The 16,226-nt window shown below is 40.2% G+C and overlaps 4 protein-coding genes across 6 annotated transcripts in view; 2 read left to right on the forward strand and 2 right to left on the reverse strand.

The window, feature by feature from the left end:
* LOC115732107 (3-hydroxy-3-methylglutaryl-coenzyme A reductase 1-like) lies at window positions 1-3,077 on the forward strand. The gene is made up of 3 exons (XM_048273534.1): window positions 1-91; window positions 1,478-2,312; window positions 2,810-3,077. The coding sequence occupies exons 1-3, from the start codon at window positions 1-3 to the stop codon at window positions 3,075-3,077; spliced, it is 1,194 nt and encodes a 397-aa protein (XP_048129491.1).
* Window positions 1-14,301, reverse strand: part of LOC115732264 (cinnamoyl-CoA reductase 1-like) — a 37,766-nt gene extending 23,465 nt beyond the window's left edge. For 2 of the 3 annotated variants that reach the window (XR_007197318.1, XM_048273641.1), the window contains exons 1-6: window positions 14,148-14,301; window positions 12,884-13,053; window positions 12,176-12,361; window positions 11,578-11,740; window positions 10,839-11,028; window positions 10,468-10,650 (exon numbers count right to left, since the gene is read on the reverse strand). Coding sequence is in view for 1 of the 3 variants with exons in the window: in XM_048273641.1 (XP_048129598.1) it covers window positions 10,512-10,650; window positions 10,839-11,028; window positions 11,578-11,740; window positions 12,176-12,361; window positions 12,884-13,053; window positions 14,148-14,259 (960 nt within the window). In the remaining 2 variants the exon portion in view is untranslated. Of the gene's footprint in view, window positions 1-10,453; window positions 10,651-10,838; window positions 11,029-11,577; window positions 11,741-12,175; window positions 12,362-12,883; window positions 13,054-14,147 lie in introns of all 3 variants that reach the window. The other variant, XR_007197319.1, reaches the window with a different exon arrangement.
* The window catches only part of LOC115740130 (3-hydroxy-3-methylglutaryl-coenzyme A reductase 1), a 20,654-nt gene continuing 5,726 nt past the window's right edge, over window positions 1,299-16,226 (forward strand). Inside the window, exon 1 of the mRNA XM_048273640.1 lies at window positions 1,299-1,327. The gene's annotated coding sequence lies outside the window, so the exon portion shown is untranslated. The remainder of the gene's footprint in view (window positions 1,328-16,226) is intronic.
* LOC125313729 (cinnamoyl-CoA reductase 1-like) lies at window positions 4,500-6,804 on the reverse strand. The gene is made up of 3 exons (XM_048273643.1): window positions 6,569-6,804; window positions 5,168-5,337; window positions 4,500-4,645 (listed from the first exon to the last, which is right to left on the reverse strand). The coding sequence occupies exons 1-3, from the start codon at window positions 6,684-6,686 to the stop codon at window positions 4,523-4,525; spliced, it is 411 nt and encodes a 136-aa protein (XP_048129600.1). The 5' UTR covers window positions 6,687-6,804; the 3' UTR covers window positions 4,500-4,522.

Here is a 16,226-nt window from a genome sequence, read left to right on the forward strand (position 1 = left end):
ATGGTGGGGAAGTGGTTGATGGGAATCGTCGGTCCTTGGCCGTGGGCTGGTGACCATCGATATAACCAAATAGCACAATCAACAGAATCTTGTAAGAATGCGTCAATGCTCTCGCTCTGCGATTTCATGCACGGGGCGACTGAGTGGCAAATATCTTCGATCACCTAATCCATGAAGAATGCGTCCAATTTGAAACTGCACGAGCTAGAAGAGAAGAGAAAATCCAATCGCTATTAATTCAGCAATAATTTCGCCACAAAAAAGAAAATGTGATCTAATTGATCAGCAAGAAAGGCAGGGACCCGTTAGGGAGCTTACTCGCAGTGATGTGACGTCGGAGCCTTCAAATTTTCGACCGGATAGATGCTGGAATAGAGAGAGAGAGACAGAGCTCGCCATTCATCGGCGAGCGCTAGTGACCCCGTTGATCACTTTTCCACCGTCGCCATCCCTTTTCGACAGTAGTGGGGTAGTGGCGGCGAGGGCTTTGAAGTCCTTGCCAGTGGTTCTACTATCTTCTTCTTCGTTCTTTTTTTTTTAGCCTATTTTTGAAGTTAATTTACATAAAAACTATATTAAAAATCATATTCAAACAAAAAAAGATGTCATTTTAGCCACGTAAGAGAGAAAATATTTTAAAAAATCACGTCAGTATTTTTTATTAGCCAATTTGGATGGTGTTAACGTAATGAGTTGGTTGCACCAATTTAACAAGTTTTAGGACTCGATTGCATCAATTTGACGAGTTTTAGGGCTCGAATGCACTTTTTGCAAGTTTTAGGACTCAATTGCACTTTCGTGACAAATTTTACGACTCATACCGAACATATCTTTTTTAGTTTTATGACTGAATTGTATCAATTTGACAAGTTTTAAGGATTGATTACACTTTTTACAAGTTTCGGAATTCAATTGCACTTTTATGATAAATTTTACTACTTCTACATAACATATCTTTTTCAGTTTTAGGACTCGGATGCATCAATTTGATAAGTTTTAAGGCTCGATTGTACTTTTTATAAGTTTTAGTACTTAATTGTACTTTCGTGACAAATTTTAGGACTTTTGCTAAATAAATCTTTTTCGTGACAAGTTTCCAAAAATATACGAGAAATATCGGAATTATATCTCCGAAAATGCAAGTAATTCGCCTTTGCTAATTGACTAATGCACGAGAAATATAGATTATCACGTTTTTCGTTTTTTTTTAATCGAGTTTTTTTAATGTTTTCATGCCCGCGAGTACTCGTGTATAAATTTCACCTCCCAAAAGCCAAAACGTTCCGCGACTCCCTCTTTCCTTCGTTCACTCTTCTCCAGCTCAGTAGTGAAGTCCACATCCATTTCCCGCTCTACTTTCTTCCGCCGGCGGCCACCTAAACCACCGCTCCCCTCCGCCGTGCGCGGCGGGCCAAGTGACCTCCGCGACGAGAGAAGAAGCTCCACTTCATCGTCCCGTCCCCTCGAGCCTCCGAAGCATCGGACGCTCTTCCGCTCCCTCTGTACCTGACCAACGCGGTGTTCTTCACTCTCTTCTTCTCCGTCGCCTACTACCTCCTCCACCGGTGGCGCGACAAGATCCGCGACTCGGTCCCCCTCCACGTCGTCACCCTCCCGGAGATCGCCACCATCGTCTCCCTCATCGCCTCCTTCATCTACCTCCTCGGCTTCTTCGGCATCGGCTTCGTCCAGTCCTTCATCGCGCGCGCCTCTCATGATGCGTGGGAGGACCTCGACGACGACGTCAACCGCGGCTTCGGATGTACGGACATTGTGGCTCCGCTTCCGCATCCGGTCGATCCGGAGCCGGCAATTTCGGCTTTGTCCTCTGCCGAAGACGAAGAGATCGTCAAATCCGTCGTGGACGGTACAATTCCTTCGTATTCCCTAGAATCTAAGCTCGGCAACTGCAGAAGAGCAGCTTTCATTCGGCACGAGGCTTTGCAGACAACGACTGGGAGGTCGCTCACTGATTTGCCCTTCGAAGGATTCGATTACGAGTCGATTTTGGAGCAGTGCTGTGAAATGCCGGTCGGATACGTGCAGATTCCGGTCGGAGTTGCAGGACCATTGTTGCTTGATGGACTCGAGTATTATGTGCCCATGGCTACCACCGAAGGTTGCTTGGTGGCGAGTACGAGCAGAGGCTGCAAGGCGATTAATGCGTCTGGGGGAGCAAGGAGCGTGCGGTTAAGGGACGGCATGACGAGAGCGCCAGTCGTGAGGTTCGGTGATGTGAAGAGAGCCTCGGAGTTGAAGTTCTTCTTGGAGGATCCGATCAATTTTGATACCTTGGCACTTGTGTTTAACAGGTCAGCTCATGGCTAGTTACTTCTGATTTGCTTACTTTTTTGGTGGGCTTTCATGCTTCAGAAATTGAGTTCTATGTATAGTGCCTTTAGTTGTCTGCTATTTTGTCTTGTCATTCTTTTATCGATCCGTCCCTGATTTGCTGAGGTTGACTGTCATTACTAACTGAGTATGCTTTTTTCAATTATGACAGTGATTAGAAACTGTACTCGCTACCCGAGATTTTGTATTCATAACTGTTTAATTTGGAGAGGGAGATCTGAGAATCATCAAACTAGTATATGACTTTCCGTTTATCAAATTTGGGATGCAATCCGGACATTCTGTTGATGTAACCCACGATTCTATGATGCTTTGTAGAGGCTTGCCTTTCTATCAAATTCGACGTGCTTAACTGGGTCATATTAAGTACAATCATCAGAAATACTGCTATGTAAGGACTTCCTTTCATGATTCTGGACGTTCATTTTTTTTTCTTTTTTTTTTTTTTTTGTGGCAGATCGAGTAGGTTTGGGAGGCTTCAGTGTATAAAGTGCTCTATTGCTGGGAAGAATCTGTATATGAGGTTCACTGGCAGCACTGGAGATGCAATGGGGATGAACATGGTCTCCAAAGGGGTTCAGAATGTCATGGACTTCCTCCAAAATGATTTCCCAGATATGGATGTGATCGGCATCTCTGGTAAGCTTCTTTTGCTCCATAGTTTCTTTGGCTTTTTCTTGGACCCCTACTCCCCCATGTTTGGATTGGGGATAATTTTCTGGTAATTTGTAATTCTCAATTTTTTTTCTGGTTTTTTCATTATTTTAATACTTTTCTTGAAATACCAAACTAGGCCTAGAAAGTTAGATATTTTCGTGTATGCATTTTCTTCTATTTGCTGGATAGTTTCTACATTGTTGTTACTTCCATTCAGTGAGCTGGTGCGGAGCATCATTCTATTTGCATTAGTAAGCCTCATGTGCACATGGTTGACAGTTGACAAATGGGATTTACTTGTCTCTACATGTTAAATACATGTCCCATATTTCATGATTATCTCCTCAATCATGAACAGATATAATTCCATCTTGATCTCTTGATTTCATGATGGTTGGCACTAACTCCTGCCCTCCTGTTATTACATCACATAAAAGATTGCTAGCAGAATTAGCTCCGGCAATGTCAGAACCGCCACAAAGACAAAAAAGTACAGCGTGAGTCATTTTCTCCCGATTTTGAAGGGTAAGAAAAGTGCATCCAAATGCCAGATAATTCAGAAACACAAATGATTTCCCAGCGCTTTGGACATATGTGAAACTTTGTCAGATTGAAAGAAAAACCCTACAACATAGAATGTTCTGGAGAGGACACATGCTTATGTCTCGGTTTTCAAAGTTCTGATTGTGCATTACACGACGACAGTAAGTGCATTCGGAACTGTATAATTTCCTAGATTGGCTATTTAACAAGTGCCCCCAGGATATTCGTTACCAAAATCCATCTTAAAATAAAATGGATACGACTTTTACTAAACTATTCGTGGCTTACAGCATATCTGAAGGTAGTGGCATTGTATAACTACTTTTTACAAGCTCCATACCTTTCATAACATTTAAGAGGGCCGCTGTGCTTGCATTGAGTGTTGGCTGCAGAATTGGGCCAAATATGAGACTGGGACACACTGATACAACATCGAGCCCATTTCTTTAGTTTTTGAAAAGCAAAACCATTTCTGTGGCAAGAAGAGGGTATGTTCAGCAGGGAACAAAGGAACTTACAACAAAGAATCGGTGCATGCTTTTCTTAGATATGGAAGTATAACTGCTCTATAGAGACAAGCTGATGGATAGCCAACTATGGCAAGGCAACACAAACTCAATCGCAGCTTTGTAATATATTTATTCATTTGCCAAAGAAGCTGTATGAAACTTGAACGAAACTTTACACAATATGGGAGCATTTTTTCCTTGTCTCTAGTAAGTATCACCCTTTGAATACTAATTATCTAACTATCTTGCTAAGACCTGTTAATTATTTTTATGTCGTCAATCATATTACTTAGAGAAAACATTGGACTAATGGCAAAATGGCAATGATTAAGAATGTTGACACTGCCCCGGAAGGTTGCAGCATATAATTCACCAAAATCAATTCATAAGCAGGTCACCTCGGTCCCGCGACAGTACTCCTTGTTAGACCAAGACGACTCATCCATCACTTGACCATTTGACTAGCTTGGGTTCATCATCAATGCAGCAACCGAGGATACATATACAACTCGCTTAACTTTCGCTTCAAAACATGCCCTCGGTACATTAAGTGTTCCCTTAACTGCAGGTGCAAGCAGCTCTACCCGCAAAAAATTTATTCAAAAATAGAGTAGTCGGAGACTATAAGCATTGAAAAATTCACCAATCATATCAAGTATCGATTATCCATCATGAGAGGCGGATCTGCAAGGACTAATGACTTTCACCAAGACCTTGTTTTTCGGTCTTTCGGTTTCATTTTGATGACTGGTCTAGACTATACCTCAAACCTTCTGCTTCTTACTAGCTTAATCAAGTTTGACTTGATCCCATCTTTACATATTCTCTTACATTGATATAATTCCACAGGACTAAGAGGGGGCATTTTATTTGCATGTATAGAACCATCATACTTGAATAGACAATGGGTCCAAGTAAGGAAGGCAGCGAATGGTAAATTCAGTTTTCACAAGCAGTGTTAAAAAGCTACCACGTACGCATCTGAACAGTATATATTCATTCTTTTAGATTCAAACGCATGCACATCAACATCTAAACACTGTTTGTGAAAATAAAACTTTGGGATTTGACATAGTCACAAAGCTATATGCCGGGGAAACTCTCACCTCAGGGTTTGACACAGAGGAGGAAGGGACTGGAGAAGCAACATGGAGAACCCCACAGCATCCTTCAATTGCCAAGCGGAGCGAATTATAATCAAGTAAATCCGCCTTGAAGAGTCTCAATTTCTCAGATGCTTTATCTAGTTCCTTCAAGTGAGCATACTTTGCATCACCTGCACAGAGAAAGTTACCAATTTAGTCCCCAGATTAAAAGACCGCAGGTTTTATTGTTCTATAGTGGGCCTAGATAGAGGTACCGTGGCTATTAGTTGCTTTGTCCAGCCCCATCTCAAAAATGAAGCCCCTCAACAGACAAACTTTGTAGCCAAAACCATTTCTTAACACAGCAATCTTCTATTGCCCTTTAATGGCCCAAATTTTCAATTTGATCTTGTGACAATATGCAACGATTCAATTTCTTGGCATCACATATAGCGAAATTTCTTTTGAAATGGAGACAGGCCCATTGGTAGATTTTACTTCGAAGTGAAAAGGGGAGGCAAGGGAAAAAATAGAGAGAGCTTCAGCTGCTATGATGTCAAAAGGAAAACAAGGTTATTTAACTGGAAAAACATGCCTTACCCTTCCCACATTTTCAAAAGAATGTTGCCTGGCTCTGCTTGGGTAGGAACTATCTAACTCCTGCCTCTATTGGCAGTGATTTTTTCAAGGGTTGGTTTGTTGAGTATTCAAGCACTTGGTTTGGATGTGGGAGCGGACCAAAAATGGATCTATGCTGAGACCATTTATTTACGACGGAATGGCATACAAAGTCAATATATCTCAACCAATACAAAATAGGATTTATGCCTACGCAAACCGTTGAATTCAGAATATGGCAAAAGTAGCTCCTGGATGGGGAACTAGTCCTTTGATGGGTGTTGCAATGGCTCTGTTTACAACATTCCTATCTACTATCTTAAATACTTATAATTCTTCTATTTTAATGGATGGAATTTCAATGAATTATATTCTTAGATTCACCAGAAACGTCACGTTGTAGATGCCTTGTTCGACCCGGTGGGAGAGTCTCCCACTAAGAATAACCTCAGAGGCGGTCTTGGCCGATCCTCATGAAGCGGGTAGTCGAAAAAGAAAGAAGGAATACTTCCCCCCTATTTGCATTCATATCCTTCTAGGTTAACTACCAAACAAACGAAACAATGCCAGTTTTCCCTCCACCTCCCTCAATCCAAACAATACCTATAAGAAGAGCTCCAGAGGAGGGAAAAACTCATTGTCGTAAACATGCAAAACATTGCTCGGAGAATCAAGCGTGGATGTCGGCAATCAAAGCTCGTGCACAGAACAACACAGAAAGCGAAACAGACTGAGTGAGAAAGTCGAGCAAAATAAGCAGCTGATGAGCTGAAGAGAGAAACCGAAGGGAAGTGAAGGACTTACTGGGATCTCTGACTGTGCAGAGAACGATGTAGCCCTGGGAGAGAAGAATCTTGACGACCCGCGAAGCAAGAGAGCCTCCAGCTCCGGTCACGCACAATGTCCTCTCCACCATCGCCATCCCCTCTCTCTCGGCACGCACAGACTCGAGCTCGAAGACACTAATGGCTCTACAGACTTCGTGCGCCAGCGAGAATGGACCCAAAGCTTTTTAAAATTCTTCTATTGCTTCTGCCTGGACACTAGGAGAACAGAGTCGTATAATACGATGGTTGTCGGGCGTCAGCGACGATCTCAACGAGGCTGTGTCCAGAATAATACAGAGACCAGAGAGCCCCATCGCCGTCCTGGGCTTCAGCTTCTTCTATCTTTTTCCAGTACGCTTGCTACTCAGTCTGGGCCTGAAATTAAGACCCCTCAAACTGCACACCGAACTTTATCTCACGCTATATGCGTTGCCCGTCAAATCTTAAATCCTACAAACAAATTGTATTGATCAAATCATCGTAACAGCACACCAAATGAACAGCTAGGCAGTAACCCTCTGTAGTCAAAGGACGTGTAAGGAGCGATCCGACGCAAAGCAATGAAGGAGTCCGGCTTACCCACCTGCTCGTTTTGAGTCTAACTCTTGGAAAGAAGAAACTTCACAACCCATGAAGCCATGGACCTTGTAGCCCTTGGAAAGAAGAAACTTCACAACCCATTGAAGCCACATAACCTCCTGCACCTGTCACACAAATTCTTTCCCTCTCACTCTTCTCTTCCATATCTCTCTGTCTCACAGTTCAATCAGAGCCGTTTGACACCCATATCTTCTTCGCGCCGCCTGCCGAGCTGATGCAGGAAATGTAGAACAGGACAATCTCCCAAGCTTTGTCAGCAAGGACACCCTTTTCTCACTTTTCTTAAAGTTCTGCGTTTTTCGACCTTTCTGTTGTATTGTAATGGAGTGATTCTCCCATGGACCATGCTCACCTTTCTAATGTGATTGAAGGCAGGCCATCCGCGTTGAGAACACGACTTTATACAACTATTGCACGAGAAAGATTTTCTTCTACGAGTACTAGGGAACCATTGGAAGCCTTGTCGAACTTTCCGTGGATGCATTGCTATAAACTACAGCATATTTTAGTTATAAAAAAAAAAAAGACGTTTTTCTTTTAATAATTGACAGCTAAATCCCATTGTTTTTATCCAACCTTCACTTGTTCGGTGGTCCCTGAGCTTGTCGATGAGTTTCACTTTACGGGCCTACATGGCAACCATTCTAATTCGAAAAAATAATTCCGATTATAATTATTTTTTCTGATTTTATTTCGTGGATGAGTTTTAGAGAATTAGAAGTGTTTAACAAATTCACAAAATTTCTGTTCCTAGAACAGAAACACGTTTGGTAATTACACAAAATTTTTATTCCCAAAAATAATTTCTCTTTTCAATTTTTTTCATTTAAGTTAAATAATTACGTAGTTACTTTGTGAAATTTCATCATACATTTCGAATTAATTGAAGATTAATTCATATTAATTATCTTATATAACATATTGAATACAATATTTTTTCATGTTATTCCGTCTAATTGTCGTTCTATAACAAGTCATCTTAAGCTAAAAAAGGATAGACCATGTGGGGTTAATATATGATTTCGGATTAATTCGGGCCCCCTTGCAAGCCTATATCAAATCGCAACGAAGGAATATCAAATTCAATCTTAGTATGATTGATGGCATGTGTGTATGTACATGCAAATAGAGTCGCCACCAGTGTTTGAGAAAGGTAGATTGGAACTTTATCAAACGATTGGGAGAAACCATTCGATTCTACGCAATTAGAGAAATCTAGGATTTAGGGACTTGGTTACGTAGATGTTTCCATCGATGCCTTTTTGACACCGAAGTTGAGTGCTTTCTAAACATGTTTCATGCTAATTTTTAATTCATTTTTTAACCTATAAGGTAAGTCAATACTAAGTGTTCACGCAGGTTGTTTTTGCCTTTTTCTAAATTTTCTAAAACTAGACTAAGGATAAACTACTTAAACCTAGACAAATCACAACCAATGAAATCAAGTGTGCAATCAAAGAATCATGATATTGATAAATTGCATCATAAAACGGGTTTTTTTCCAAATTAATTTTTTTAAAAAAATTATTTACAAAATTATTTTAAAAAAAATATTTACGGATTTGGGCCTTGCTCGGCAGCTAGGCCGCCGAGTAGGCCTGCTTTTTTTTTTATTTTAAATTTCATTATTTTTTAATTATTGATACTTTTAATATTTAATGAGTCCGGCATGGAAAGATTGAAAGAGGAAAGAGGGAAAGGAGGGTTCATTCGATATCAAGAAGTGGCACCGGAGGGAGAAAATGCAAAATTGATAAGGAAAACAGCGTTTTTTGGGGAAAAAGCCGGGCCAAACCGCCTACGACAGATTCATCTTGAAAAATTACGTGAAATAAAAAAAAAATCTTCCCAAACGGACGCCCGAGCGATGATATATGCTCTTCCAAAATTTTCCCCTTTCTTTACTTGTTTCCACTCTTTTACTGCGGTTTTTAATCTTTCCATGTGGTTTTTAACTCTTTTGTTGCGGTTTCCCATCTATCTATTACTGTGGTTTCTAACATATTCTTGCGGCTATATTACATTATAGCACCACCCTTTATTCTATGATGTGATGGATGGGATGGACAGACATGTTGCCACGTGAAAATCATTTACGAGGGTTCACCAAAATTCATTTCTTCTCGTAGGGGAGAGAGTACATACGTGCAAAAATGTTTGACTAAACCTATACCTAGTGTGAATGATCTTAACGGTGCTCTTCAATCTAACGCTTCACCCTCTATTGCATTTTGATTGAGCAATTAAAGGTAAGACGTTGTTCGTTATGAAGTACATTGAATCTTGGACGAATTAATCTGGATGTTGCCTAGTAGTTTGGAAATGCCTATAGAACTTTTCCTTAATAAATTAAGCAAAGATCTTAATAAATTTTTACATTAATTATTGCTAATTATGTTATAAAGATAAGCTTCACAAGAAAAAAATTATAAATAAATTAAATATTATAAGAATCAATAATTAAAAAAATACAAAATTTACAACAAAAAAAAAAACAAAGCCGCCCCACTCTGCAACCGAAATGCCGAGCGAGGCCTAAATCCGTAAATATTTAAAAAAAATTGTAAATATTTTTTAAAAAAATTATTTTGCAAAAAACCCCTCATAAAACCCTAATAAAGTCCTAAGGGCTTAGAGAAATGTGATTCAGATTTAATTTCAAAGGTGTTTATGATTTTCATAAAAAAGAATAAAATATATAAAATCTAGAAAATCTAAGCCCAAATTTATGAAAATGATGTCAAATTGGCCTAATTTAAACTTCTTCTATTTTTAAAATTTTCCTATTTTTTATTTTTTAGAATTATTATTTTATTATTTGATATATTTTTATTTAAAAATGAGACCTCGTTATGCTTTAGATCGAGTAAAAAATAATGAGAGATTTCCCGAAAATAGAATCAAAATCAAAATCATTTGTGTTACAAAACATAATAATCATTCTTTTTTGTTCTAAGAACATTATTAAAGAACCAAAATCGTTCCCAAAAATCATTGCCATGCAGGGCCTAAATAGCGTTTGTCAAGATGCTGTTAACCTGTTATGCGATGGCCACTCTCACGAGGTCTCTCAACAAAAAATCACTGCACGATGAGGGAAAATAAAAATTTGACATGAGAAAAGAAAAAATCTCTCTGCACATCGCAACCATCCAGATCATCCCGTCCTTATTTCAGCTCCAACTTATAACAAGCCTGAACCACGGCGGCGACCTCTATGCTACAACAAAACAATGTCTGATTGCTGGAATACAGTGTTCTTATCGGACAACAATCAGGCGGTGATCAATCCCGGGGCAGAAACTAACCCGACCACGCAACTACTTCGTTTCCAGTAGGCCAGACGCGCCGTAGCTTTCAACTGAATCAACTAGAGTTTCCTCCAATGCCCTGTAAGTCCAACCAAGCCCTCGTAACTTCTCTGAGCTAATATTCACCCATTCTTCAGTCTCAGTGAAGCTGCCAATTAACATGCATGCATTCAAGATTCATCAAATATATAAACCAAGAAGAAACATCAATGCCTTAGTTATTAACAATGTATTTATTTATTTTTATTCCTTGATCCGATATGAAAAGAACGGGAAATGGAGAAGTAGATCCCAGATCATTTCGACCGCATAATTAACAGGGACGTTGAAGCTTACCTTTTGGGATAATTGTAGTTAGGATACAGAGTCTTCACCTTTTCCACCAAGTCCTGTGTCTTAATGCAGTAAGATGTGCATATATATCGTCCTTCGGCCTCAGGTTTCTCATATGCCAAAATTACAGCTGCAGCGACATCACGTACGTCCACTATATTCCTAAACCTGTTTGGCACTGACTCCTGCCCTCCTGTTATTACATCGCATAAAATATTGCTAGCAGAATTAGGTCCGGCAATGTTAGAACCACCACAAAGACAAAAGGACAGCCTCAGTCATTTTCTCCCGATTTAGAAGGGTAAGAAAAGTGCATCCAAATGCCAGATAATTCAGAAACACAAATCATTTCCCAGCACTCTGGACACATGTGAAACTGTTTCAGATCGAAAGAAAACCCTACAACATGGAATGTTCTAGAGAGGATACATGCTTATTATGTCTCTTTCTATATAGGAACTCTTAAAAAGGTCTTGTCAACGATTGCCACCAGAACACTTGTTAAGCACACTTCATTTGGAATAGTTCAATTTTCAAAGTTTTGATTATGCATAACACGACGACAGCAAGTGCATTTGGAACTGTATAATTTCCTAAATGGGCTATTTAACAAGTGCCCCCAGGATGCGTTAACAAAATCCATCGTAAAATAAAATGTATATGACTTTCACTAAACTATTCATGTATTACAGCAGATCTGAAGGTAGTGGCAATGTATAACTACTTTTTGCAAGCATCATACCTTTCATAACATTTAAGAGGACCATTGTGCTTGCATTGAGTGTTGGCTGCAGAATTGGGCCAAATATGTAACTGGGACACACTGATACGACGTCGAGCCCATTTCTATTTGCATATTCTAAAGCTTCACTTTCTGCTTCAGTTTTTGAAAGGCAATACCAGTTCTGTGGCAAGAAGAGGGAATGTTCAGCAGGGAATGAAGGAACTTACGACAAAGAACCAGTACATGCTTTTCTTAGATATGGAAGTATAATTGCTCTATAGAGATGAGCTGATGGATAGCCAACTATAGCAAGGCAACACAAACTCAATTGCAGCTTTGTAATATATTTATTCATTTGCCAAAGAAGCTGTATGAAACGTGACGGAAACTTTACACAATATCGGAGCATTTTTTCCAAGTCTCTAGTAAGTATTATCCTTTAAATACTAATTTTCTAACTATCTTGCTAAGACCTGTTAACTATTTTTATGTCGTCAATAATATTACTTAGAGAAAACATTGGACTCATGGAAAAATGGCAATGATTAAGAATGTTGACACAGCCCCAGAAGGCTACAGCAGATAATTCACCAGAATCAATTCATAAGCAGATCACCTCAGTCCTGCGACAGTACTCCTTGTCGGACCAAGACGACTCGTCCATCGCTTGACCATTTGGCCAGCTTGGGATCATCATCAATGCAGCAACCGAGGACACATATACAACTCGCTTAACTTTCGCTTCAGAACATGCCTTCAGTACATTAAGTGTTCCCTTAACTGCAGGTGCAAGCAGTTGTACCTGCAAAAAGTTTGTTAAAAAATAGAGGAGGCGGAGACTATAACCATTAATAAATTCGCCAGTCATATCATGTATTAAGTCCCCAATCATGAGAGGCAGATCTACAAGGACTAATGGCTTTCACCATGACATTGTTTTTTAGCCTTTCAGTTTCATTTTGATGACTGGTCTAGACTATACCTCAAACCTTCTGCTTCTTACTAGCTTAATCAAGTTTGACTTGATCCCATCTTCACGTATTCCCTTACATTGATATAATTCCACAGGACTAAGAAGGGGCATTTTATTTGCATGTGTAGAACCATCATACTTGAATAGACAATGGGTCCAAGTAAGGAAGGCAGCGAATGGTAAATTCAGTTTTCACAAGCAGTGTTAAAAAGCAACCACGTATACATATGAACAGTATATATTCATTCTTATAGATTCAAATGCATGCACGTCAATATCTAAACACTGTTTGTGGAAATAAAGCTTTAGGATTTGACATAGTCACAAAGCAATTGCCAGGGAAACTCTCACCTCAGGGTTTGACACAGAGGAGGGAGGGACTGGAGAAGCAACATGGAGAACCCCACAGCATCCTTCAATTGCCGAGCGGAGCGAATCGTAATCAAGTAAATCCGCCTTGAAGAGTCTCAATTTCTCAGATGCTTTATCTAGTTCCTTCAAGTGAGCATTCTTTGCATCACCTGCACAGAGAAAGTTACCAATTCAGTCCCGAGATTGGAAGACCACAGGATTTATTGTTCTATAGTCGGCCTAGATAGAGATACTGAGGCTATTAGTTGCTTTGCCTAACCCAATCCAACAAACAAAGCCCCCCCAACAGCCAAATTTTGTAGCCAAAACCATTTCTTAACGCAGCAATCTTCTGTTGCTCTTTAACGACCCAAACTTTCGATTTGATCTTGTGACAATATGCAAGGACCCAATTTCCTAGCATCACATAAAGAGAAATTTCCTTTGAAATGGAGATAGCCCCATCGGTTGATTTTACTTCGAAGGGAAAAGAGGAGGGAAGGGAGAAAATAGAGAGAGCTTCGGTTGCTAGGATGATGTCGAAAGGAAAACAAGGTTATTTGACTGGAAAAACATGCCTCACCCTTCCCACAATTTCAAAAGAATGTTGCCTGGCTCTGCTCGGGTAGGAACTACCTAACTCCTGCCCCTATTCGCAGTGATTTTTTCAAGGGTTGGTTCGTTGAGTATTCAAGCACTTGGTTTTGGATGTGGGAGCGGACCTTTGATGGGTGTTGCAATGGCTCTGTTTACAGCATTCCTTTCTACTATCTTAGAAACTTATGATTCTTCCTTTTTACTGGACCGAATTTCAATGAATTAGATTCACAAGAAACGCCGGGTGGTACATGCCCTGTTCGACTCGGTGGGAGAGTCTCCCACTCAGAATAACCTCAGAGGCGGTCTTGGCCGATGCTCGTGAAGCGGGTAGTCAGAAAATGAAAAGAAAAAGAAAAAGGGTATACTTCCCCCCTATTTGTATTCATATCCTTCTAGGTTAACTACCCAAACAAACGAAACAATTCCAGTTTTCCCTCCACCTCCCTCAATCCAAACAATACCCATAAGAAGAGTCCCAGAGCAGAGAAGAACTCATCGTCGTGAACACGCAAAGCATTGCTCGGAGAATCGAGCGGTGGATGTCGGCAATCAAAGCTCGAGCACAGAACAACACAGAAAGCAGAACAGACCGAGAGAGAAAACCAAGAGCAAAATAATCAGCTGATGAACTGAGGAGAGTAACCGGAGGAGTTGAAGGACTTACTGGGATCTCTGACCGTGCCATGGACGGTGTAGCCCTTGGAGAGAAGAATCTTGACGACCCACGAAGCAAGAAAGCCTCCAGCTCCGGTAACGCACAATGTTTTCTCCGCCATCGTCTCTCTCTCTGTGCACGCAGATACTCGAGCTCGAACACTCTAATGGCTCTGCAGTGCGGTCTTCGTGCGCCAGCCTGAATGGACCAGAAATTCTTTAAAATTCTTTTATTGCTTCTGCTGGTGCTTGGACACTAATCTAACAGCGTCACACATACGGACGTTGAAATTTTGTTCGATCCCCGTTATACTCAATGTGGCGAAAAAGACTGATTCCAATCACAATGAGCCAAGCCGCTTGCTTTTAGCTAAATTTAAGAATAAAAAAACTTTTCTGTCTTCATCCATAAATCCTTTACGCATAAACGGGCTCCAGATGAAAGCATCGGTCAAAGGAGAAGGCGGGCATTGACGACAAGAGGCTGAAGGTGTCGTCTTTCGTCTAGAATTTATCCGCGCCGCTTCATGCAGTACCCATCTGATTGTTGTTCCTATCGTATGATTTTGGTGGGAAAACAAACTACGTTACAACTACCGCTGCGACTGTGGGACTGACTTAACGAGGTCGTCGAGCGTCAGCGATGATCTCAACGAGGTTGCATCTAGAATAATACGGAGACTAGAGAGCCCCATCACCGTCTTGGGCTTCATCTTCTTCTCTCTTTTCTCGGCACGCTTGCTGCTCAGTCTGGGCCTGAAATTAAGACCCCTCAAAATGCATCTCGGGAACTTATCTCGGGCCAAATGCGTCGCCCGTGAAATCTTAAATTGTGCAAAGAAATTGTATCGACCGAATCATCGTAACAGCACACCAAATGAACAGCTAGGCAGTAATCCTCTGGAGTCAAAGGACGTGCAAGGAGCGACCCAACGTAAAGCAATGAAGGAGTCCGGCTTACTTACCTGCTCTTTTGGGTCTAACTCGGTTCCTTTCGATTTTAGGTCAAAGCTGTTCGAACGTACATTGACTATCGATTGTGGGATTTGAGAATGAAACGAAATGCCGGACATGGGGAAGAGAATCATCTTTCCGGCCCATTTAGTCCAACTTAAACATTGTATTAAAAGTCCATGAAAACACATCAAATAAATATAAATTTAGGAACGACGTTGGGTTAAAGTTTCGGGATCATGTTGAACAAATTGAAAGTTTATAGATAATTTTATATATTGAGTCAAAATTAAAGGGCTATTTTTTAAAATTCTAATTTGAGATAAAATCATGCAATCGCCTTTGTTTCATATATAGCCATCAAGCGGTTAATCGGGTGGATCGTGCCAAACGACAATCTAATTATTGATTTGCCAATAATTGATGCTGTTGTTGAAAGATTCCGATTGTGTACGTTGTAATAACTTATAGTTCGATTGGTCTAGAATCCCGTGCCTGTCAAATGCATCAAAAGCAAAAGAGTGCTCGCTCTTTCTAGAAAATCAAAAGCTCGCGCACATGAAGGAACTTGAATCTTCCGCCATTGCTTTCTTGATTGACATCTCACGCCCATTAACTACAATTCAAAAGGTCGATCGGACAGCCCGTTTGGCTATTCGCCTTTTCGAGACCAAGCACGGACACTCTTCGTGTCGGTGTCGAACGCGAGTCGAACAAACACTTTACTTTGCGGGATTTACGTATCGATATCTAACACGCATCCGGCATGCTCCGAAATGTGGCAATTTTCTTGGACACGTAACGACATGTGAATAAAAAATCTCGACATGCACTGAGTCAATTTTGAAAATTTCAATATTTTAGGACTAAAATTGAAAATATATCGGAATTCAAAAGCCGGACTTTTTTTTTTAATAAAAAAAAGCCGGATGTTTATTAGAATGTGTTTGTTTTGTGAAAAATTCCATGCTAAATGAAAAAAGTTTCTAGGACGTGACTTTTCAAGAAAATAATTAGTTTTTCTTTGTTTAGTGAAATGTGTCTGAAAACGTTTTTCAATTTTTGAATCTCATTTGAAAAATGATTTTAATTTGATGACTTTGCAAAAAAAAAAAAAGAATTTAGTCATCGAATT

This window comes from Rhodamnia argentea, chromosome 2 (genome assembly GCF_020921035.1).
Source record: "Rhodamnia argentea isolate NSW1041297 chromosome 2, ASM2092103v1, whole genome shotgun sequence".
NCBI lineage: Eukaryota > Viridiplantae > Streptophyta > Magnoliopsida > Myrtales > Myrtaceae > Rhodamnia > Rhodamnia argentea.

Coding starts and splice junctions, on each gene's coding strand:
- LOC115732107 (XM_048273534.1), top strand. CDS start 1: ATGGTGGGGAAGTGGTTGATGGGAATCGTCGGTCCTTGGCCGTGGGCT. Junction 92..1,477: donor AGCACAATCAACAGAATCTT/GTAAGAATGCGT, acceptor GAGCCTCCGAAG/CATCGGACGCTCTTCCGCTC. Junction 2,313..2,809: donor TTGGCACTTGTGTTTAACAG/GTCAGCTCATGG, acceptor TTTTTGTGGCAG/ATCGAGTAGGTTTGGGAGGC.
- LOC125313729 (XM_048273643.1), bottom strand. CDS start 6,686: ATGGCGATGGTGGAGAGGACATTGTGCGTGACCGGAGCTGGAGGCTCT. Junction 5,338..6,568: donor CTGCACAGTCAGAGATCCCA/GTAAGTCCTTCA, acceptor TTCTCTGTGCAG/GTGATGCAAAGTATGCTCAC. Junction 4,646..5,167: donor CCTCTGTGTCAAACCCTGAG/GTGAGAGTTTCC, acceptor AATTTTTTGCGG/GTAGAGCTGCTTGCACCTGC.